The sequence below is a fragment of the Melozone crissalis genome, unplaced genomic scaffold (genome assembly GCF_028551555.1).
Source record: "Melozone crissalis strain CALT ecotype California unplaced genomic scaffold, PUWL_Pcris_2 ptg000007l_1, whole genome shotgun sequence".
NCBI lineage: Eukaryota > Metazoa > Chordata > Aves > Passeriformes > Passerellidae > Melozone > Melozone crissalis.
The window spans coordinates 9,393,160-9,418,128 of record NW_026535785.1 but is presented as its reverse complement, the minus strand read 5'-3'; the positions used below and the strand labels follow the sequence as shown (position 1 = coordinate 9,418,128).

The 24,969-nt window shown below is 43.3% G+C and overlaps 2 protein-coding genes across 2 annotated transcripts; one reads left to right on the top strand and one right to left on the bottom strand.

Annotated features, from left to right (window-relative positions):
* The first annotated feature begins 8,242 nt into the window (after nucleotides 1-8,242).
* LOC128932817 (galanin receptor type 1-like) lies at nucleotides 8,243-20,840 on the top strand. Its single transcript, XM_054269543.1, has 3 exons — nucleotides 8,243-8,950; nucleotides 9,824-9,889; nucleotides 20,523-20,840. The coding sequence occupies exons 1-3, from the start codon at nucleotides 8,243-8,245 to the stop codon at nucleotides 20,838-20,840; spliced, it is 1,092 nt and encodes a 363-aa protein (XP_054125518.1).
* Nucleotides 20,841-22,555: 1,715 nt separating this feature from the next.
* Nucleotides 22,556-24,923, bottom strand: DDX28 (DEAD-box helicase 28). Its single transcript, XM_054269359.1, has one exon. The coding sequence runs from the start codon at nucleotides 24,921-24,923 to the stop codon at nucleotides 23,295-23,297; it is 1,629 nt and encodes a 542-aa protein (XP_054125334.1). The 3' UTR covers nucleotides 22,556-23,294.
* Between the last annotated feature and the right edge of the window lie 46 nt (nucleotides 24,924-24,969).

Sequence of the window (24,969 nt, the reverse complement as noted above, 5' to 3'; positions counted from 1 at the left end):
TTTACTGCCAGCACAGATTGAGCTGTAGATGACTACAGCTGGAAAGTAGGACTTTGCACATGCAGATGCCTTTTGCAGCAGTCATCTCTAGCTGCAATTTTGTTTTCTATAAAATTCTTCTCTTCTACCAGCTTCTGGCATCAATTACACTATATAGCAGCACTTTAGTATTTGGGACGGAGATAGTTTTGTGTGTAATCAGCTTCAAAACGCCATTGCAATTGCTTAGGGACAGGCCACATTAACATAGTATTGTAACTCCTGCTTATCAAGGATTCAAACTTGCTGTCCTTCTGATGTGTGAAGATTACAATCTCCAGGGCAGTCAATTTGGCATTTCTTGAGGGCAGGTATCAGTGTTTTTAATTAGAAACTGTTACAACATGTTAGGAAGAGAAAATCCTGTGTATCAGGATTTCAGTTTGCATAAAAATAGCAATAGAGGCAGAATGAATTAGCCATTGCAAATTGAGTTCCATCTGTTTCTTCTACTCATCTCAGCCTTAGTTTCAGGTCCTGAAATGAAGCGAGTTCACACTCAGAGGGGGTGGTGATGGGAGGTCCTTTGGTAATTTTAATCTGTTTAAATCAGCGTGGTTGCAACATATTTCTTAGATGAGACCTTATGAGAAATATTCATCTTGGGAGATCAAAGAGGTTAAAAACCAAGCCAGGGAAAGAGCAAGCTGTGTTGCTCTGCTTTGGGGGTGCCCAAAGCTGCCCCAGTTTCATGAATAATTTGACCAACATCCTGAAGGCAGTTCAGAGGCTGCCATACCCTCTCAGGACATGAACACACAGAACCACATCACTGGCACCAGTTAGCAAACACAAAAGAAACAGGAAGTTCTGTTGTTCAAACACAAAAGAAACAGGAAGTACCAAGACAAGCTGTTCTCTTCACAGAAGAAACATTTCATGAAGCACATGAAGATATCACCAAAGATCCTTAGAAGAATCTAGAGCTGAACATTTGCCCATAGCTGAAAGCAAATAGTCCAAAATGAATGCAGATACATCATTTTGATCACACATGAACACAAATTAGTACTATTCTGACACCCACCAATGCGTCTTGTCAAAAGTTTTTCTAAAAATACCAAAGTTGCTGTGGATTCTCCTGGCTCAATACTCGGACAGAATTCATTTCTGTACTTTCTTGGAAAGAAAGGTGGAGAAAGCAGCAGTGGGAAAAAATTGCTGCAAGAGCTTATCTAGTAATTTATATTATGTTTATTTTAAAATAGCATTAATATTTACAATTGATAATGCCCAAATTGCAAAGCAAACCAAGCAGGTTTCTATTTGTTTAGCTATGCACTTTTTCTACAGAGGTATCAGGTATCCAGTTTAACTCTTTTGATTCAAGCAAGGTGAAAGTTCTTGCCACAAGGTGGCAGGAGCTTCCCCATTAATGTGATACCTAATCTGTGATCTGGTGACAGATTGCTAATTGGCAGCGCTAGAGACGCCTTCTGAGAAGCAGGATGCAAACCAGCTTGCTTCAGACAGGTGGGCTCTTTTATTTGGAGGTTGTTCCCCCACCCAAGGAAATAAAAAGAAAAAATCTTTTTTCAAAGGCAGTTGAAGAGGTCATGAAAGCCTCAAGGACAACAGAAGTTGTTGACTACTCAGTTTGAGAATTTTATCTGAAAAGGCTTCCAGAAACACTTAAAAAAGAAAAGGAAAAAAAAAAAAAAAAAGCTCCTGTTTAAAAGCAGAATTCTCAAATCTCTATTTCTGCCACTTCCCACTCCAATTTTTCAGGAAGAGCAAAACCATTCATGTCTATTTAAAGCAGCTGCTGCCCTTGTGGCATTAGGCAGCCACAGCCAGGCTCCACTGAATGCCATGTTCCCTGTTCAGCACAGGTTTCTGAGGAGAGCCAATGATTTTGGTATCAATGAGAAAATCCAATTTAGAGCAAGTCTACTTAGCTTCATTTTTGCCACCTAATAATGGGCCTATTTTTTTTCCTTCGTGTTTCAAGGATTTTGAGTTTTGGAGGGATACCTAAAAATTGCCATCCCTGCCTGATGTGCAGGTGGTATCCAGGTAATCCTTGATCAAGGCCTGATTTCTTATTCATTCCTATGCTTATGAGTAGAACATTTCAACCACCTTTACCACAAGCTTGTCAGCACATGCTAGGATATTCGAAGAGTGTAGGTTTTATGCCAGCTTTCTAAATAATCAATTGTGTGCCAGTCTCTTCCTTAGCAATCCTGACAGGCTTGAGCAATGCCTTCTCTTTGCTGTGTATCTGCAAACACCTGTGCTGGGCACACATACAGGTACTGTTTCTTTTCCTACCTCAGAAGCATTGTGAAGCTCAACAGAGCATGGAAATAAATTTACTGGCTTTGTCTCTTGTTCAGACCACATTGAACAAACTGGAAACTTAGTAAAGTTGCTCATTGTCTGTCAGAGACTTTCAGAAAAATCTAGAATTTGCTGCAATTGTTTTAAGTTAGCTGCCTCAGAATCTGACAGGAAGCACAATCAGATGCTCTTAAACATTCAGAGCTGTGTGGAAATAAGAGATCCTGAGTTTTTTGTTTTTTGGTTTTTTTTTAACGTAAGTGTTAAGAAATTTCCAAGTACTTTTTTCTTGGCATCTTCTTGTTAGACCAGAAAATTTATCAACCTAGGCTAGGACCCATTATTTCTGAGGTGTTTTTCACAACATATTGTGATGCTTAAGAGGTTTCTTTAATTGAGGAATTTAGCAGTAACTTCAATGAGGCAGTAGACAGAAATTTGCCATGGTTCTATTGGTAAAAGAGCTCCCTTGCAGCAATAAGAGCAAATCACCATGGAAACTTTTTGCTAAGATGGTATTAAAGCACAGCATGTACACTTACATCTCTCCTTTTGTAATAGACAGCATTTTGTGACACAGTCTGGAGTGACTGAGTAAAAGGGTTATTTGCACATGGGGCACCAGGACTTTCCCAGAACTGCTGCAGGATTTTGTTATGCTGCAGAGCTGGCCAGTTGACAGCACATTTTGTTACACATAGAGAAGTGTTAAGAGATGAGTGGACAAGTAATTTTACCCAAACAGCTTGGTAAAGTCAAGTTGATACACACACAGGGAAAACAGATTTGTGAACAGGCCTTAAATCAGTTTATCACCATGGGAAGCTAGCTAAATGTTCTCATGCTGTCATAGAAGGATCTGGTTTTCAGGTCTGGCTGGACCAAGCTCACACACTCCTGCGGTGGAGCTGCATTATCTCCTTACCTTCCCTCTCATGAACACCAGGTGTGGCACAGAGCAGGGAGCAGCCCCTCTCCAGGGGGACATTGTGCTCCCACAGCACAAGTGTGCCTCAGACTCTGCACTGGGGTCTCGCTGACCTTTGTACACAGGCACAGACGTATTACAAATACATCACACCAGGACCCAGATAAAGACATCTTGTTCTCCTGTGCTAAGGCCAGACTGTGAGAGATCACCCACTTCAGTTTTTCTCCTTTGACTTCACCCAAGATCTGTGCACAAAACCACAGGAGCACACAGCAAGAGATACATTGTCTTGAATCTGTAGACATAAGACAGAACACGTTCCCTATTCCCTACAGAATACTAAACAAGTATCTATAAGCATCCTGTTTTGAGGTTCATTATGGTTTTGACATATTCCTGTCCCAGTTTTATGTGTGTCTGCCAACACTGTATGCCCAACAGAATTCTCTTTTTGTAAATTTTTTCCAACATAATTTCTGTTAGAACCAAAATAATGGTTTCTTAGTTGGTTGTTCATAAATGAATAACAAGCTTTGTTAAACAATTTTACCTGCCTTATCAAAAATTATACTGCAGAAGAAAGCTTGGAAACAGTGTGGATATAATGCTTTAGGCTGTTTAAATGAAGTTGTTCTACTTTAATTATAAATTCTAGTTAAGGCAAAAGGAATTTGTAGGTATTTGTATCCAGCTACCTGTCCAGTAAGGAGGACACAGAAAAGTCATGTGAGAATTTAATGGCCAGAGTGAGGTACGTAAGTTCAATTTTGATCCTTCACTGAAGAGACTCAAAGGTTACAGCTCATAAAAGGGATTTATTTATTTTCATCATAGTTCCTCCATGAGCAAGGCTGCCCTGTACAGCTGGGCCTGGTGGACAAGTGACTTCTAGAGGGATGAAGGTTCCAGTGCCTTCAGGAGCTTTCAGATGCAGCTCTGGAAAAGGATTCTGTGGAGTTGGAAAGGAATTGAATCTGGGCTCTCATTTTTGGGGGCAAATATGCAGAACAGTCAACAGGACCTCCTCTTGGGGTCATACTCTGAGGGGAATGGCCACTGCACCTTCTCTTTCCACTCAGGGTCATAACTGGAAAGGTTGGTGTGAGCCAAGAGCAAAGATTTCTGACCTACCCCTGCTTGTTTGCCAGTTGCATCCAGGTAGCTCATTAGTCACCCTAAAGGGCTTTTCAGCCTGAATCAGCCTTTCAAAAAGCACCAAGAGCTGCTGAACATAAAGCCACAAAAAGGCTTTTGATCTGGATGTTTGTTTTTCTTTAAATGGGTCTGAATCTGAGATGTAACCCACATTCTCCAGAGAGAGAGAAAAGTGTGACAGTAAGGTTTTTTCCTGCTGTTGTGCTTCAGTGCCCTCCTTCCACTCCAGAGTCAAGAGGCTTAGAGAGCTAATGCACAAGTATCAAAAAGCTGAACCATGACTATCAAAACAGTAGGAGCGGTTGGCAACATACCTGATATTCAGTGCAATTAGGAGCTGAAGCACCCATTAGCAATCAGAAAATGGACAAATTAGTTTGTACCTAGACGAGCTAAAAATATTACCATTTAAATACTACTATTTAATCTTTTGGGTTTTTCCACCCACCCTTATTCTTGGGGTTGACTCTTCTCCTTACTCTGGGATTGCAAATTTGTTCATAGATGTCCAGTACTATCCTCTCTCAAAAAGACACACCTAATGCCTGTTTAGGCATTAGTCAGGGATGAAAATGCAATGCTCTTAGCCCAACTCAACTCAGACAACAGCAACAGCATCTGGCTTCCAGTTCAATCTTGATCTTGATCATCAGTGATGGATGTCAGACTTCTACTGTTTTATTTCCTCTCACAGAGATTATTCAGTGTCCTTTTGCTACATCCTCCCACTCATGTTTAAATATTTGTTGTCTTCCTCTAAGAAGCAACAGAATTTCTAAAGAACAGCAGAATTTTTACAGCTGAGATATTTCATGCAGCTCAATCCACAGGGCATTAATTGTTTCAGATTTCCAAATGAAACACTCTGAATTTTTAAATACCACACATAATGTGAGTGTTCCCAGCAAATCAGACACTACAGGTTCACTTGCTATTTATGCTTCTGTACTTATTCAAGACTTGATCTTCTGCTAGTTGGACTAATGAACAGGTCTTATGGCAAGTGCTTTGTCTTGGCATGGTCAGTTCCCTTCAGAGTGTATTTGGATTGGCAATTCTAAATACAGGGACAGGAGATTTCTCACTGTCAAAACCACATGATTTAAAGCAGTGGAGAAGTGGCACAATGAAGGAAACAGAAGAAGGAATCTTTATCTTTGTGAAACTTTTGACTGCCATGGTAAACATATGTTCAGGATAAATTTTCAGCAAAGCATGTAAATTAACACTGGGAATTGCTTCCTTGTGTGTCAGGCCAGCCAGGAATGCTTCCACACCAGCCAAGCTCCATTTGAAATCAGATTTGCAGTATCTCAGTTCCCTAATGAAAACAAGCTGAGTTCCTGCACCTACTTTAGTTTTCTGGATGTCTAATTCAGGAGGTGACTGTCACTTTCTATCCAGAATATTCACCTTTCTTCCCCCTGCCCCAGTTATAACACTTTCACAGAACTGGAATGTTCCTTCTGTAAGAATTTAGGTAATTGTTGAATTTTATTTTTTTTAACAAATCTGAACAATTCTATGATCTGTCCCTCCTCATTGCCAAAACTGTTCTATTCTCTGCCCATATTCTGCTTAGCATGCCATGACATCTTTCAGATCTGCAAAGCTCTGTTTGTTTTGCAGGTGACACATATAAGTAATTCTTAAATTCCTGCATGCATTGTCTCAAATCCCCTGCAGCAGGAACCACACATTCTGCAATTTTTATTATTTTTCCCAAACCCACTAAAATATTTAAATGCATGTTCTCATTTGCTATGATTGTTACAGGTTCTTTTAAAATAATTCTTTCTGGTACAACTGTCCACTAAAGAAAAGAGGAAAAAACAAAACCACAAAAACCCCAAGCATCAAAAATACAAAGATTGAAATCACTTTCAATAGCCTCTTCTCAAATGCTACATGTAGCATATGAGTAATATGACAAGTGACCTTAGAGTGGTCACATATCACAAAAGGAAAAAGGAAAACATGTTTAAGTTTGATGACTTAAGGGGGTGGGGGGTGGGAGTGCATAAGGATGAGAGAGAACCACAGCAGACAGAGAGGTGAGTACTGAGCTGACAATGTCTGAAGGCAGCAAAGGAGGCAAAGTGTCAGCAGATGGCACTCGGGCTGCAGCACAGCCCCACAGCTCGCGGAGATCCCGGCAAACACACAAAACATTCGGGAACTGAAAGATTGAGATGTGTCTGAGGTCCTGTGGCACTGAGAGGTGTCTGTGGTCCTGTGCCACTTGAGGCAGCCAGGCTGTGGAGCTGCAGGTGGTGTCAGGTCCAGCCACGATGATCTGCCCATGACAAGGGGAGATGATTTCTTCCACTGTGGCTCAGACATCCTTCCCTACCTGGCATGACCCTGTAACTACCAAAAGCTCTGAGGGAAATAAGGGATTGAGCTCCAGATCAGTTTTAAGCAAGGGTATAATCAGAGCAGGCTACAGAAGGCAGTACTGTCACCTCTCAACAAGAAAAAATCACAAGGCAGAGCAACTCTCAGTTCCTGAACTTGGTTCCTAGCATTAAGGGGCTCCCCCAGTCAAACCCTCCCATTCATAAGAGCCAGTGGTGCCCCACTCTGACCAAGTGCCTGGAGTTGTAACCACTGAAAACAGAGGTGAGTACTCTCCTTAGCAGGCAGCTGTGCTGCATCCATAAATCACTGTGTGCAGGTACTGTTAATGTTTGCCTAAACTTTGTTCCCTCCTCACTGCCTGAAGAATCCCTCAAGAATTGTGAGGAAAGAAACCATTAGAACTAACCTGCTTATTACCTTCCAAAACATATGTGTTGTTTCTATAAGTAGCATTATAACCACACTAATTGAGCCAATAATCTTAAACAAAACTGTTTTAAAAAACCCAAACTTATCTCTGTTCCCTGACAGGGAATATTACAGCTGCTCACAGCTACTAAGACTGAACATTTCCTTTTCCAGTGCAGATGCTGTTGGCACTACTGGGCTGAACCCAAAATGTCTTCAAAGCTATATCAACAAGGTCCATGAATATTCAGGCATTTAGGAATTTGGGCAGATATCCCAGCAGTGGCAGGACCCAGTGCTGAATGTAAAGCTCTCCCAACTTTTTGTGTTGCAAACACAACTATTCAGATGGCTTTATGCTCTAATGGGAGCATTGAATACTGTGAAAAAAATAAGCAACTAAAATCATTCTCTGTTGATTAAAATAAAGTAGTTTCGGTTTTTTTGTCTTATACAGCCAGTAACAGTGCTGCCCCTCACAGAACTGCACACACTATTGTTGTGCAGCTGCTGCTTATCCTTCCCTTTGGATGAGAACTGTTGCTTTGCTTTTCCCCCTCGAGAGCATTAATGCATGGGGACAAAGCTGGCCAGGGGTTGTTTTCTGAAGGGCTCAGGTCACAGGGAGCGTTTGTTCTCTGTGCCACAGCTCAGGGTGGAGCTGGGAAAGCAGGTGTGACAGCCAGAGATGCAGCAGTGTGGGAGGGAAGCAGAAGAGGAGGAGCATGTGGAAGCCGAGCTGCTGCTGCTCCGCTGCTGCTCCAAGCTCCCGGGGCAGCCCCATCCTCTGCTCCTCTGACACAGACTTTCTCTGACACACCAGCACCAGCTGCCAAACCTGGATGTCACCTCTTGGATGACACAAATTCCTCAACTCCTTTTTTTTGCCAGTCCCTGGAATAAACTGCACGGGAGACAGAGAGAACTCGGAAGAATCATCTGAAGAAAATTACTCGTCAAAGGAAAGACACAGCATTGGAAAAGGCAAAAGTTCATCTCTGGCCACCCCACGAAACAACACCTGTCATAAATCAGGGCTGCAGTGACTGTCCCTTGCCTGGCTCCATGGAGGAGCAGGAATACAACTTTGTGCTTTCCTTTGGAGCCAACACCAGCAAGTGCAGCCTTGAGACCAACCAAACAGAGGCCCCAGTGTGCTGGGCAGGAGTGACCAGGGGTGGCCCGGAGGTGGTGATTGTTCCTGTGCTTTTTGGGTTGATTTTTCTCCTGGGAATGGTGGGAAACACGTTAGTGTTGGTTGTTCTGGGGCGCCTCCGGCCCGGAGGCCGCCCATCGCGCAGCGCCACCAACATCTTCATCCTCAACTTAAGCATTGCAGACTTCTCCTTCCTGCTCTTCTGCGTCCCCTTCCAGGCCACCATCTACTCCCTGCCAGAGTGGATCTTCGGTGCCTTCTTCTGCAAGTGGGTTCACTACTTGGCCATGGCAACGATGCTGGTCAGCATCTTCACCCTGGTGGCCATGTCAGTGGACAGGTACATCGCTGTGGTGCACGCCAAACGCTCGCCCTGCATCCGCAGCAAGCGCAACGCTGCTCTCGGCGTGGCCGCCATCTGGCTGCTGTCCCTCCTCATCGCCATCCCTGTGGCCCAGCACCAGGCCCTCATGAGCGGCCACCAGCAGGCACCCAACAGCTCTTTCTGCTGGGAGCACTGGGCAAACGGCTCCACAGCCAAGCAGATGTACAAGATCACCATCCTGCTGGTGGGATACCTCCTGCCCCTGCTGCTCATCACCTGCTGCTATGCCAAGGTGGGTGCCAGGGATGGGAATAATGCTTAAATGGAGGGAAAGATGCCAGACTCTTGGTGGCTTGTGTGTGTACACAACTACACAGCCAACCCTTTCCATATCCTCTCCTGGTACAGAGTATTTATTTGAGAGGGGGGGGGGGGGTGGGGGAAGGAAAACAGAGAATGAAATTTCACCAGCTCACAAAAAGGATTAAAACTACCAAGATGACACCCAGACTGTCACCCAAACCCCCTAAAGGCTCTTGCTTTTTTTCATATTTTTCATTTTGTTCTTTCTAAATAACAAATGTTTGCTACTGGCAAGAGGAAAAACCTATGAAGGGATAAACATTTCCAGGTTATTGCTGTGCTGTAATCAGTTTTCAAAAAACTAAATGTTATTAATTGAGAATTGCCTGGAGTGCTCCAACAGTCCTTATGACCCTGCCTCTGGAGGGTGACCCACTCCTACCACTGCATTTGTCTGTGCTGCCTCCAGGAGTGACAGGACAGCCCCACCAGGGCACAGGACTGGCAGCTGCTCTCTGCCCATGAGCATCATCAGCCTAGGGAATAAATGAAGACAATCTGAGGCTCAATATAAAATTCACAGTCCATCTGAAAACTCCTGTGGATTTCAGCATAGTGCCAGCTGAGCTCTTGATATATGCTGAACTATTGAAACCCTAGCAGTTTTAATGCTCTTTCCAAACCTTGTTTCTTGAAAGAGAAATTGGAGAGCTTAGAATTTAAAGTCTGAAACATCAAATTCATCTTTGAAGTCATGTTAAAACAATTACTTCAATTTTTTGGTGCTTGTATGAAGAGTTCAAGTATTAATACACAAATTTCAATTTCCCATTCAATAGATTCCTCTTTTTTTCCCCTCAAGGTTTTATACCACCTCCATACGAAAGTAAAGAACATTTCCAAGAAGTCAGAGAGATCAAAGAAGAAGGTAAATATCTTTGGTTTAATCTCTATATTGACTATAATACAATAGATATGCCAGGTTTATAAGGTAATCAGCCTGCTCTGTGCTGATTCCAGCTGATTTAAAGCCTTTACAGTTTCTGCCAGTCCTTTTGCCTATAAATCTTAACCAGATTTAACTATAGGTTGTATTAATTTCTATTGGTTCATTACATTCACTAGCATACACTAGGTTTTGTTTGCAGTATAGTTATGAGGACCAATTCATAATTGGTCTTGCACTTACACTGTCTGCAAGGTTAGAATTCAACTGGAATTTGCAATATTATCTCATAACAATAACTGTCCAAGTTATAATACACCACAAACATTTATTAGACAGGTGTTACTTAGCCTTTCCTCTCAGAGTGTTTTGAACATATTTTCTGTGTTCATCTAACTTCCACTAGATTCTGATAAGCACTCTTTTCACCACCTTTTCTAAGGCAACACATTAGGCAGCAATGAGCTGCTGTGCATTGCCTGCTGCAGGAGCAGCACCAGACGTAGATGGAACAGAGACTACCTTGAGGAGGACCGTGTTTTATTTTGCCTACTGACTTTTTGATAAATGCTGATAGTGCAGCAGATAAACTGGGAATTACAATGTCAAAACCAGGAGTATAATTTCTGGATCAATAGTGCAAACTGCAAAGAGAAAGCAGAGTCAGAGTTTTGTGTGTTTAACAGCTACTATGAGAAAAGGCAACCAAGATGTGTTGACAATTTTGATAATGTAAAATGCAGCAAAGTGCTAAAAAGCACTGTCTTTCCACATAGAATCATTTCACAAGTTTGAAAAATTGCTTTAGGTCTCAAAATTACCAAAAAATCCCTAAACTGATCAGTTTAAATTTTCCTCCAGAATTTCCTTACTTATGTATGAATGGCATACTACCTATTTTGTTGCTAATTTTTAAGATAATACAACCAACAGTTGAAAATTACTACTGTTACTTTCCTGTAAAGAAGTTAAGAAATTTTTTATGACTATGTACCCACTTGTGTCATTTTCAGATTTTCTCTGTAGACTTACATGAAAAAACAGCACTACAGTTTCTTCAATCTCAAGTTTAGTTATTAGATATTGCCAAGAGGATCAATTAAAAAAAAATACCTTTTGATTTTAGCAGTTCAAACAAGTAAGTGGTGCAGCACTTTTTCCTCCCTGCCCTTAAGTATTTCCCTGGCCATTATTATGAAACACCCAACAGCAATTCTTGTTCCATATAGCACAGTCAGACCTAGTTAAATAGGTGATCCTTTCAGATAGAAGAAAAATTAAATACATGCTTCTACATACACACATATCATCCTTCACAATGTGTCTTCTTCCAGCCCTGTCTGGGTAGAAATTGTCCATCTAGCCTTCCTGCATGCCAAACATCTTCTTTAGTGTACTTACTTAAAGGGGTTTTTTGTTGCAAACATTGTTCAGTATTTCTCAGGGAGACTTCCTTGAGTTGGTTGCAGTCACACTCAATTCTTGTATATTCTTTCAAAGTATACTTGAAACACAAGAGTGAGAGCCAGTTTTTTAAAGCACATCTTCTTAAGAACACAGATGGCTGTCAGTTCTGTTACTCCAGCTTCCCTCATATGTACTTAGTTGGTCCATTTGTGAAGGTAGTTGTGTTTGGGTTTAATTCATAAAACTCATCAGGGATTAAGTGAAGAGCTTTTGTTTATTTAGCTGAAAAATGTTTGACCAATGAATCTTGATCCACATTTGGAAGGTTAATTTAGGACATACAGAACATTGAGTTTGTTCTGAAATAGGTGTGACTTCAGTGGTTAAACCCTGATTGCCTTGAGCTATGAGAGAAAGTGTAGCACAACAGCCAAGTCTTCCCACATGAAGTGATAAAATTGTCTGAGTCACATCTGTTAATTCACAGTGTGCATCTTCATCAAACTGATAAGGAAAACAAGATGTCATATTCATAAAAAAGAGGATAGTCTGAAATTATGACCATGCAGTTCCTACTTCATTCCTGTAATTTCCAGAAAACAGAGCATTTGAGCTACATCCTCCTTTTACTCCCAAGAGATGGGGGTGTGGGTTTGCTCTTTTTGGGTTTTCCCCTTTGGGTTTGGTTTGGTTTGTGGGTTTAGTGTTGTTTTGTTTTTGAACAGTAAAATAGCAAATTTCGCAAACAGCTTGTTGTTCAAATCTCCCAATGCTCATCTGGGCTCCATACATGAGTTAAGGTCTCAAAAGAATCAAATTGCTGACTCAGAGTCCTTGTTGAACAAGATTTTCCAGTGAAACAGTTGCCAACATTACCACTGCAAACAGTTTGCTCTGTCACTCAGCATTTCAGAACCTATAAGAACTCTCCTCAAGACTGAACACTTAACATAAAACATAGTTTAGAAAGAAAGCAAATGACATAGAGCTCAGGGAATGGTCTTGCCATAAGCAGCATTCCACATGCTGACTGGAAACACACTGCTATTATTCACCATAATAAGCTGCTTCTGAAAAAATAGTTTTACCAGGTAAGATTGTTTTTAATGTCGAGACTTATTCTTTACCTTTCATTGACCTTGCTGGAGTCTTGGTGTAATACCAGTCCCTTCCCACCCCCAGATCCTATAACACTGACAACAGGCAGAAGAGACATCATTCTTACTCATATTGTTTGAGCCATAGCACACTGTAAGAAGCATTACTGGGACAAATCCAAGGTAAAGCCACCTGAAAGGTCATAGAGGAGCTGGTATTTTGTCTGCTATTAGTACACTGGAAATCTGGAAACAGAATGTGAACCTCAATAAGACAAACATTTACAGAACAAGTGGGACACTGCTGGATCCAGACCTAAGGTGATTTCTAAAGAGATGATGATGGCATGGCAAATGAACAGTCCCAGTGTTGTGCAAGTACATGCATGATTTTCCTAGCTGCACTGCTGCAGCAAAGAAAGCAAAATAATCCTGGATTTAACTGACTCTAAGTATGTGAAGCGTATTACTGGAGCCCAGGTACTTGATACTGTAGCTTAACCTCCCCCTTTAAGGTCACACTGTACCATTAATTTGTATCTATGCCTTTAAAAATGAAAAAAAAAATTATAAACATTTTTATTAAGTAAATCAAACCTATGGAAACAGGAAACAAAGTGTAATGAACTACAGTATTAGGAATTTGTTTTTCCAAGTAGTCTCTTGCTGGATCCTCTACGCCTTTCTGCCTTTTTGTGACACAGCATGGTTCCTAGTACCTGTTCCTTCCAGCTGTGCTCCCTGCCCTCCCTGGTGTGTGCTGCCTGCTCCCTCCAGCTGTGTTCTCTCCCTTCTCTGGTGTGTGCTGCCTGCTCTGTCCAGCTGTGCTCCCTCCAGCTGTGCTCCCTTCCCTGGTGTTTGCTGCTGCTCCCAGCAGAGCAGCACCTGCTGCCCAGGGCCCCCAGAGCTACACGAACAGACAAGTGTGTGATAACTCTGTCTGTTATCACAGTATGGAAAAAAAACCCAGCTAAAAGTTCAATCAGTGCTAGGGGTTTGGCTATCCACAGTTAAGGGGAACTCTGACACATGCACCTACAGAGTGGCACTGCCACCCCATTTCCTCTCAAGGGGGTCTTGTTATTACAGCGACCTGATGAGGTCTTCAGGTGAGAGAAGGATGAGAATCTTGTTTAATGATCAGAAGGCTGGATTTATTGATATAAGATATATAATATATTATTACTATACTAAAAAGAATAAAGAGTGAAGTTGCAGAGGCTGCTAACCTAAGAATAGAACAGAAAAGAATCTAAAAACAAGAGAGTTCTCTGTCACTGTGTTCCAGAGAGCTTGCCCTGTGCTTGGCCCTTAATTGTACACATGGGACATGAACCAATCACAGGTGCATCCTATTGCATTCCCCAGCAGCTGATAATCATTGTTTACATTCTCTTTCTGGGGCCTCAGCTTCCCAGAAGATGAACAAGTCCCAAAGAAAGAATTTCTATGAAAAAATGTCTGCGACATTTTGTCAATAAGTACCCACTGCTATATGAAGCATCTTCTCTAAACAAAAGTCTCCAGGCTTCCTTTCACCAGGATCTGAGACCCAGCTCTTTTCTCCCAGACCACAGTGCCACAAGATATAGCTGGGCTTTCAGTATGGATTTTATTTCCTGTACAATGTTTGTAAAGTCACTTTTCCCTTCTCTTTCATTACTGGTGATCTTTCTGTCACTGTCCCATTTGCCACAACATTGTACTCAAGGTCTGTTATTTGAAAGTATGTAGAGGCTAAAAGGACAGCCTAAGAGAGCTCTGGTTTTCAGAACAGATTGTTCATGGGCAGTTTTTAGACCCACTATTGTAAAGTCAGTTACAACCAGATTTTGTTTGAATAGGTCCCGCTTATGAATAATCCAGAGAGCTCTGACAGCTGTCACCCACTCCAAGTGAGTGTTCAAACACCTGCTGAAAAGAACAAGTTTGTCTTTAGCAGAATCATACAAATGCCATAGAGACACATATAGGAAAAAAAAAAAAAAAAAAGAAAAAGAAAAAAAGAAAAAAAACCCCAAAAACTAAAAGGTTTTCTGCTTGAGTTGTGATCTTTAAGCTTTTAACTTACAGGATGGTCATGTTTAAACCACAGCAACCTTTTCAATTTATGCAGACATGAAACTTTGCAAAAATTTCCCTAGCACAAAGTTTGCTGTATCCTGGCCTCACATTCCATTATCAGAAGAATTTGACCTTTAATTCAGATTCCCACTTTGAAATCTTTATATAACTTTGCCATCTACACGTTAAATGTTGGACATGCTCAATTTAAAGTGCTTTTCCATTTGTGCCATCTCTGCATTAGAGCAAGGAAGATGTTTAGAATTTTTTGCATGCCTAGGCTGAAATTCTGCATGATGAACTAAGACTGTGCCTGCAGAAGAGAGACATGGCTGGCTGCTTCCCCATTTAATGCCATACTAGCTGTACAAGTTTGCCAGCCTTGCAAATCAGAGGGTGAGATGCTGCAGGACTCTCCTTTGAAGTTTTGGATAATCGTTTTTTGAGGCCAGCCAGCAAGACCACATGCTAAGAAATTCTGTGCACCCCTCTATGACAATGAAATGTATTTCAGTTCTGTTTACCTCTTTTCTCAGCTACTCCGAGTACAGCAAGTCTGTAATTTGGCTCCAAAGAAAGTTAACAATCCCTGTCTGACAGTGTTGCAAAATGTTTCATAAGAGCCCAGCCCCAGGAACTCTAATCTTACATCTGCCTTAAATAAGATGATTTAATGATGGAAATTAATGCAAACTAAGGTCTAGCAGGGCCCTGTGGTGTTTTACTGGCCTCTGGAGCACACCAGGGTCCCTCAGTGTTTACTCAGTTCTGTATTGTGCATCTTTAAAGAACAAATAACAAGTTTTGCAAACTGAACAATCTGAAATTCTTTTCCAAGTTTAAGGATGTGTATGGGGATGTGAATTTCACAGCAATTTTGCAAGCTCCCTTGATAGGATAGTAGGAGCTGTGGGAGACCTTGAGGCCAAAATCTTCAATTAATAGACCAAATGAACCACTTCAATATAACAAATTAGTGCTATGCTTTTCTATTGGTTAGCTACAACAGAAAGGTGAGCCGTGCCTGCCTGGTGGGTCAGCAAATCAGCTGTTCATTGCTTCCAGAGCTAAGTAAACACAAAGACACACAGAGTTTATTTGGGACACTCCCTGGAGTGCTGCACTTTGAAGGTCATACAAGAGCCTGAGGTAAAAGATTCAGAATTCCTTCAAGGTTGATGGGTATTCCTGAACATCTTGGCCAAGAGAGGCAGATAAAAGTTGTGTACTAAACAAATGCTGTGTACAAAACAAATGCTCTGTATGCTAAACGAATTATTTGGCTATTGTCCATGCAAATTGAAGGTGTTCATGTAGACAATGAACATGATGTTCAAGGCCTTGGCATTTGAACAACAGAAAATACAGCAAAGGAACATGGAAGGTTCTGGGATGTAGCAGAAGAATATAATTCAAAAGTGTCATCCTGCACATCGTTTGGTTAACAGGAGCCCAGGGCAGCAGGAATTAAGAGCATCATTACCAATTAGGAGGTAATAGAAATATCACAATGCTCATACACATTTATGAATAGAAAGTGAATAACTTTCAAGGGCACCAACAGAGGATATTAGTGGCATAATCCCAGAATGAGAGATGTGCAGATGAGCAGCTGGAACAGTGCAAGCAAGCTGCTGGGAAATGAAGAGTCCCTCTTAGCACATAAAGCAAGTAATCAAAATGAGCTGATAACATCTGAAAATATATTTACTTCAGTCCCTCCTCTTCTTCATGGCATTCAGCTGCCATCTCTGGCTCCAAGAAAGAAGACAGAACAATGAAAAAGAATACTGTCAGTGTGGTTTTCAGATCACTGAAGAGTAGAATTAGACTCAAGTGTAATAAAAAAAAAGACCAAAGAGCAATGAGAAGTGCTTCAGTAGTAATTAAGAGATGTGTGTGCTCTGAAGTAGAGACAGCTGCTATCCAACATCTAAGTTACTCAAGAATAGGTATGCCATATTCTAAACATTTTGCATTTATCACTAAGCTATAGGCATGTTTCTGGAGATCAGAGTGTGCTTGGGACCTTTCTGTTAGAATTCTATGTGCAAAAAGGAAAAGAATGTTTGCAAATCCACCAGGGCAAGTCAGATTTGCCAACAAAGCAAACAAGAACGTGGCACCAGAAGTGAAGGAAGTGGCAGATTTCACTTTGCACACTGGCTCATGGACGGACTCTGAGCAAAGGGATGTTCTCCATTGGGTATCCCTGAATGCAAAGCCACTGAAATTCTCTTTCTCAGAGGTTGGTAAGCTCCTCCAGCAGTACAGTGGCATATTGCACTAAGCCACATGTCTTTCCTGGGCACTGACACTGCGTGCCTGCAGTATCTAAAAACAAAAGCTTAAGGCACCGTGGGTCACTACATATTTTCCAAGTCTTCACCACAGTAAATTACAAGTTACAGTGAAGTCTGTCACTCTGTAGTTCACCATAATGAAGTCTGGGGCAGTAAAAATGTGCACCAATTGTCTCTCAAACTTTAAGGAGAAGAATCTACAAGTTAGACATGAGCATATCAGAAGAAAAGATTTGTCAGTAAATTACATAATCAGATATCCTCCTACAAAGCAGTAATAAAGGAAGACTCATTTGTAATTTACTGATAAGACAGTATGGAAGAACTGGCATAGGCTTCTTTATGCTTCTTCATTTAGAATTATGGAAGAAAAAAAGGAGAAAAAATAATCTCACCATATTCAGGAAACAGCAGTTGTCTCACTAATGAAGCCCAGTTTGTCTGCAAGCCAGTACTGTTTAATAAAAACCTAATTGAATGTTCTTTCCCATTTCTGTGTGGCTGAGGTACACAGTAGAAATGGATGGTCTGATCAGCTCTGAAAAATGATGTGCAGCTGGGCTGTGTCCGACTGGGACTAAATTAGGAAAGTGACAAGCCCTCTACCCCTCTAGACTGTTCTGTCCACTTTATATTTTAATTTCGGGAATGCTTATTAATCCAACATTCAGGTGGTTCTTCCTAAAATATGTAAATCCATGGAATACTTGAAGCATTTGACTCATTAAAGGCAATCTTAATTTTGCCCTTGACAAGATGCCTGACAAGTTGAAGCAAGAAACTTCATTAAAAGCTTATCAAGGACAACAGCTCTAAACACAATTAAATGTTAAAGACTTCATCATCCTCCTGAATGAGGTATGTCACCCAAAATGTTTTTAAACACATTTTCCAATGCCTTTTGAAGGATGAGGGAAGGCTAAAGACAAGAAATAGCTTGTCCAGGGGCAGGGGGGAAAGTAATAAAAGGGCAAAACAGACAAAGAAATGCTGGAAAGCATAAATGAGAGGCAGATGACCTACAAAGATAACAAATGAATAAGCAAGTAAATTCAACACAATCTGCACATGACAGAAATGGGCAGGGGGAAAGGGAGGAATAACAGAAATTCATTGAATTATCTGACAAGCAAAAATATGTCCTTGTCTTTGCCACCATGCTATTGATTCACTGTACAGCTTCAATGCACTTACTTTGCCTGTACAACAAATACACTGTAAGGAATATCCTGGAGATGCTTGAAAGATTTCTAGAAGTAAGAGAGACTGAGGTGGCCAGTAATGGCCATTGTACGCTCTATTAAGGACCCACCAAAATTTCAGAGTCGAACCAGAAGATTTGCATTAAGTGGGGACAGCTTGATCAACAGTAATGCAGTAACCATGCAAACTGTCACAGCTCATGGAAGAGGCTCAAACAATACACAAACTATTTGGATCAGTCCTCCACAGCTGGTCACAGTCTACAGTAACAGTACTTTAAGCTACAGCAAAGTTACCACACTAAAATCCAAACAGTGTTTTATTTCAGTTTCCTCTGTCTTAACTACATATTCCTTAACTTGAAAAAACAGAGAGAAGTTCCATTTCCAAGACCTGTTTCTTGAGTCATGAATCATGTATGAGTGCTCTAGTATTGTCTGTGTTTTCCATCTGCAAAATCCCAAAAAGCTGGACCCCAGAAACAGCTCTGTGCTATTACATAGCAACTGCAAACCCATTGTGTAATACTCAGCCCTACGTTAAATGCACAGTTTGTTATTTCACAATAAAAGGGGGGAAAAGCTAGGTATATAAGCCTTATTCAAAAGAATATTTCAGTGCTTGTAGCCCCCTAATTTAGGCAGATGGATGCTGTAAAAGGTTGCCTGGGTAACAAGCCTAAGCTACTTAACATTGCTAGAGGGTAAAGAAGTAGCACCATTATTGCTGGTGAAAGGTAATGATGGGACCTGTTTATTAATAATTTCTTTGGTACCCATTGTACCACAGCAAGTGAGCCAGACCCCACAAGACCACTAGGTCTGTGTCCTTCAGTGTCATCAACTTCTAATCATTCCAGTCTATTTTTAAGGACCTCATCTGCCTCCCAGCATGGTTGGTTTGAGGACACTTGGCAGGGTGGTTTGTTCACTCTTAGGGGAGCTTTGTTAGCTCAGCTGTCTGACAGCATTCTAGTAGGTGAAACAGGGAAGCACCTGGAGTATGCCAGGTACACAATGAACCTACAGGTTATTGCCTTTCAAAGTTAATAGAACCTTATTTGAGAGACCCATTTGACAGAAATCCCTTTTTTTTACTTGTAGTCTTGATCTAAAGTAATAACATCTTCCTTAGAGAGGTTAATGGGTTTAACTAAATGTCACCATGATAACCACTGACTAAACAAATTTCTGTTCACTAGAAAATCATCCCTTTTCTAGGAAAGGAACTTTACACTATTCAATTGAAATCATGCAAGGGAATTATTGACAGAAACATTGACCTAGACTAGTAAGGCTGTAAATCTTGAACTGAAATGAAACCTGATTTTAATTTTAATTTTTCTCCATTGCTTTTCTGCTACTTGTACAACAATTTTCCTTAGGGGAAGGATATAATCTGCATGTTTGCAAGTTGTTACATTTATTAAAATGACAATATAGAAATGAGAAACACTAAATCCCAAAGGTAAAAAGCAGATTCTGCAGAGAACAAAGTGGGTCAAGAGGAGGGAAGTCACCAGCTGTGCATATGCTACAGAACCCCAAAACTGAGGGTTTAAACACAAAACAATTGCTTACCTTGCATTACCATTTATATTTTTGAAAATTCATTAAGTCAGGTAGAATTAGCCCTACAAAAAAATCAGGAAAGGATCTTAGGGCCCTCAAGTCAGTAATCTCTGAGACTTGCCAGGCATTCCCTGGGTGTTCTAGAAGTAGAAAGTGAGAGAAAAGCAACACTACCAGCTTTCCTAAACTTGGAAAGTGCGGTCCTGCTCCCACAGGCCTCAGGGTCTTACAGAAAGAAAGTTGAAGTGAGTTACAGCTTAATTTTATTTACTGTCACTGTTAACCTTCATTTTGCATGGAGATTTCAAAGACCACTGTTTTCGGGAAAATTTTACCTCAGGTCAAGCTTTGGAACTTACAAATGACAGACTGTGTCAGAGGCTGGCCAGCTAAGCGGGGAGCAAGCACTGCAGGGACACACCTCCAACCCAGGCAGCACAGGCTGGGATCTCACAGGCACAGGGAGCCTCCCTCAGGTCATCACCCAGCTAGGAATATGTCAATGAGCACTGTGTATTAAAAAAAAAATCCTCTATGCATTGGTTTTCTTAGTTTCTTCTGTAATAGGGAAGATACTGGAAAAACCTTTCACCTCAGGCCAGCCTTTGTTACTCCTCTCAGTGGCATGCTTACTTGGAAGTTGTTTTCCCCTGCAGTTATTTTCCATAGCCTCAGTGCTCCTCACCCTCTAAGTGTTAGGAACTATTATTTCCACTCTTCCTTGTAACACACTGCTGCAGCTTTGAACTGTTTGAAGTTTTATGGGCACTACCTCAAGTGTCTATAGTTATTTGTTTGAGCTAAAACAAATCAATCCAAGTTTACCAGGGTTTTTAGCATCCTTTTTCATACTGTCATGATTTGCCCACCTGACAGTTGTCAGTGTTGCCTGACAGGAAAGCAAACCCACTCATCCCACAGGCTCGCTTGCTTACTGTGACCATTTAATACACGATCTTCTCTTCTCCAGACGGCGCAGACGGTGCTCCTTGTGGTTGCTGTGTTCCTGCTCTCCTGGCTGCCACACCACATCATCACCATGTGGGCAGAGTTTGGGCACTTTCCCCTGAACAACATCTCCTTCACCTTCCGCATCATCTCTCACTGCCTGGCCTACGGGAACTCCTGCATCAACCCCATCCTTTACGCTTTCTTCTCGGAGAATTTCCGCAAGGCCTGCCGCCAAGTCTTCAGCTGCAAGCTCCTCCTGCGGCCCGTGGCCACTGAGAAACTGGCCAGAGTGCGCATGGAGAACTTCTCCACCACCCACTCCACCACAAATGTGTAAGCTGGGCTCACAAATACCTTTCAGGAGGAAGAGGAGGGAAGAGGGTTCTGTGTGGGGAGAACATGCATGCAAGTGCATTCCAGGGAGCGGTGGAGTCTGCAAAAGTGTGCACTTTGCCAGGCTACTGGAGTGGTAGGAGACATATTTCCCTCTCCTGTGATGACATGCAACAGAGCCTTGTACCTTGCTAGACACTGGGCTAAGTGCAACAGAATTATCTGAATGCCCATAAGATAGAGCCCAAATGAAGTTGAGTTAAAACCATAGGATCTAAAGTAAGATTTACACAGAAGGCAGAATGTGTACAGACAAGAAGAGAGCAGTTAATTACATCTGTAGACAATCATTGAGATGTGAACAATGAGTGATGCAACATTCAGAAAGCAGTTTGGGAGAAGTCAAACTAAAGTCTTTGGATGTCTGTTTCTTCAACCAATTTGACCATGTGTGAGCTGCATACACATTTAGCTCACTACTGGGGGTAGGGTCTCTATATCCCCTTGAAGGCTTTGCTGTAGCATTTACCTATTGGGCAATTACACCTCTCACATGATGTGTCAGTGGTGGGGCTGTCTGCATTTGGTGGCTCTGTATCAGCTTTTACATCCCAGAGTGAGTGTCTGTGTGCTCCTGTGTGTAATTACTGCTGTTAACCACTGGCTCCAGCAACTGTCCCTTGGTGAGCAACAATACAACAGTGGTATTTCTCAATATATGCTAAAAAAACTGTGGCTTTGCTTGAAAGTACTGTCTACAAAAGGTTTTGTTGGTAAATAGTGTTCTCTTGAATCTATCTACCCAAGTAGCTTTTTATTAGCCACTTTAGCATATAAATGCCTGAAATTTGTGGTGAGGATTTGTTTGGGTTTTTTGTTTGGGTTTTTTTGACAAACTGCTGTGATCAACAGTGCCCTAGCAACAAAACGTAAGGGCATTGTACCAAGTTCAAGATTATTACTTGTAACAAGGGCTGAAAGAATTTCATTATTTCACTGTGTTGTCTAATTCAGTATTTCTGTGTGCTGCAATCCAGACTGCACTTTCATAGACTGTAAAAATGCGTGTTATAGAAGTTAAACTACAATTTGCTGTCCATGCAATGAATGGGTTTCCAGTCTCCAAATGGATCACTCTTTCACTATATTTCTAAAACTTGGGAGCTATTGTATTAAATAATTTTACTGCAGCTTCTAACTTCCTTTATGAGCCTCCTAAATGTGCAATATGAACAGAGCACAAGTGCAACAGGATGAAGTCACTGCCTGATCTTTGGGTGACTATCTGTGCAAGTTTTCTCTTTGTTTAACTTTTACTCTAGTGAGTAGCTCCAGTGAATTATTTCCTTAGGAACTAGATTTAGATCCAATGCTGTGATATTCTCATTTACCATAATGTAGAAATCTACTATTTCTACATTCCCAGTGATTGCATAGCCTAAAGTGGAGAGCATGGGAAAAACAGACACTAAAAAAAAAGGGTTGTGGCAAATCACTGCAACAGAAATCAGAGCTAAAATGCTTATTTGTGTGAGTACTTACCATGGATACAAACTAGCAGCTAGATATGAAATAACCTCACTTCAACTCTCTTGGTTGGAAGCAAAAGAGGACAAAGGCACAACATTCAAAAGAAATCCTACACTCACTCTGTAAGGTGAGAGTCATTAGAACCTGTGAGTCAACACACTTCTTTTATTTAACAGAAGCCATCTTCCAGTGTGCTGGGGTTGGGATTTTTTGGTTTTTTTACAACCAGTTCAGAAACTGTACATGTCACTATAGTATGCAGAAAAAAAAAATGTACAGGAAACACTTTAGGGCTTTTTATTTAATATAATATGAAGGAGCAATATCCCATTTCTCAGTGAAAGGTAACCATAAGGTAACAAATTAAGGCCTTGAAAGAGCCCCAGGCATTATTGTGCCTTCTCATTTCCACTGTACAGGTATCTGGTCTAGAATTCTCTAAATGAACTGCTACATCACAAGAACATAAAGCATCCTTTGTCCTTTAGTCCTTTGTATCTGTAACTGGTCAGGTTTTTTCTTCTGCCACAGTAGCAATTTTTCAGTTTTAATAACGAATATTAGCTGATGGTGGTGGGCAGTAATGAAATGCAATAGAACTGTATATCATACAAACATACTTTCATTTGGACTTGCATTTAAATTATGTCTCAAAATAAGTAAACCAAATCAACTGTTGAAGTAATTCTTCAATATTCTCCAAAAGCATTCTATTACTCACTTACTAGTTTCCTTTGAGAAAGCCACATGTTATGATGGCTGTGCAAATGAATACTGCAGCTTCCAGAACAGTGCACAAAGTTAACCTGATCACCTGGTTCTGAAACTCAGCTCTATTCTTTCAATCTGCCTTACACACAGCAGCTCATTCACTCTGTCTTAATGGCCTCAAGGTAAGCCCCTACCAGGGAATGCCTGGCAACCTGAATCAACCTGCATTAGGAGAAGGTTTATTAATAGAGTCCATTCCTGGGAGACCTGTCCTTTTCCGGGCTGCAGTCTCTATTTTCCGTACCAGGTCCACGTCCCACCGATGGGTGACAAAACTAACCACAGCTCCGGGTGCCTTGCTCCCGACCCGGCCGACTCTCCCGGCACGGTGCAGGTAGTCCTGCAGGGTGTCCGGGAAGTCGTAGTTGACCACCAGCTGCACACTGCTGGTGTCCAACCCTCGTGAGGCAAGGTCAGTGCAGACAAGGACAGACACGTCTCCCTTCTGGAAAGAGGCGAAGATGCCGGCTCTAGCAGCTGCCGACATCTGCCCCTGCAGCCTCAGGTGCTTGATTCTGTGGTCGTCCAGGATATAGCCCAGCCAGTTGACGGTGCTGGCACTGTTGCAGAAGATGAGAACAGCCCCGCCTGATGATGGGCGCTCCTTGAGCAGCTGCAGCAGTTCGGGCAGCTTGTCCCGGCCTTTGAGGCGGACAAACTTCTGCTGGACGTGAGGCGGCAGGCGGTGCAGGCTCTGGGTGCTGAGGGTGACAAACCGGCCCACGTCAGTGAACTTCGCCAGCGTCTCGCTGAGCCCCGTGGGAAAGGTGGCTCCGACCACGACCACCTGCGTCCTCTCCTCGTCGGGCCCGGCCGGCCCGGGAGCGCCGACGGCCAGGGGCGCGTGTGCCAGGATCTCCTCCAGCAGCTCCGTGAAGGACTCGTCCATCAGCGAGTCCGCCTCGTCCAGCACCATCCAGCGCAGCCTCTCCAGGGCCAGGAAGCGCCGCCGCAGCGCCTCCCGCAGCGCGCCGGGGGTGCCCAGCAGCACGGCGGGGCCCGGCGGCGGCGCCCGCAGCTGCCTCCGCAGCCCGCCCGCGGCCCCGCCGCCCGTGAGGCCGCGCACGGCCAGCCCCGCGGGCGCGCACAGCGCCGCCGCCACCGCGCCCACCTGCGTCGCCAGCTCCCGCGACGGCAGCACCACCAGCCCGCGGGGCGCCGCCGGCCCCGCCGCCGCCTCCGCTGCCGGCGCCTCGGGGCGGCCGAGCAGGCGCTCCAGCAGCGGCAGCAGGTACGCCAGAGTCTTCCCGCTGCCCGTCTCGGCGGCGCACAGCGCGCTGCGGCCGCGGCGCAGCGCGGGGATGGCGAGGCGCTGCACGGCCGTGGGCCGGCCGATGGAGAGCCGCTCCAGGCCGGCCAGCAGCGCCGGCTGCAGCCCCAGCTCGGCGAAGGTCGGGCCCTGTCCCCCCTCAGCCGGCAGCGCCTGCAAGGCGGGAGCCGCCTGCTGCGAGGGCTCTAGCTGGAAGTAATCCCCGTAAGCCTTTCGGTGCTTCCAGCCCGCCGACACCAGCGGCGGCCGCTCCCAGCGCCCCACCGTCTGCCAGCGGGGCTGGCTCAGCTCCGGCCGCCGGCTCCGCAGCAGCAGCTTCCCGGAACGCGGCGGCGCCGCCGCCTCCCGCTGCTCGCGCCGCCGGCGCTGCGCGCCCCGCTGCAGGCGCTGCCGCAGGGCCCAGGGGACGCGCACCACGGCCCCGGGTGGCTGCGGGCTCGCCGCCGCTGTCCCGCTGCCCGCCGGCCGCCGCGGCAGCAGCAGCGGGAGGGCGACTCCTGCCCGGCCCAGCGCCATCGCGGTCCCCACGTGGGGCGGCGGCGCTGCCCGATGACGCCTGAAA

Coding starts and splice junctions, on each gene's coding strand:
- LOC128932817 (XM_054269543.1), top strand. CDS start 8,243: ATGGAGGAGCAGGAATACAACTTTGTGCTTTCCTTTGGAGCCAACACC. Junction 8,951..9,823: donor TCACCTGCTGCTATGCCAAG/GTGGGTGCCAGG, acceptor TTTCCCCTCAAG/GTTTTATACCACCTCCATAC. Junction 9,890..20,522: donor CAGAGAGATCAAAGAAGAAG/GTAAATATCTTT, acceptor TCTCTTCTCCAG/ACGGCGCAGACGGTGCTCCT.
- DDX28 (XM_054269359.1), bottom strand. CDS start 24,923: ATGGCGCTGGGCCGGGCAGGAGTCGCCCTCCCGCTGCTGCTGCCGCGG.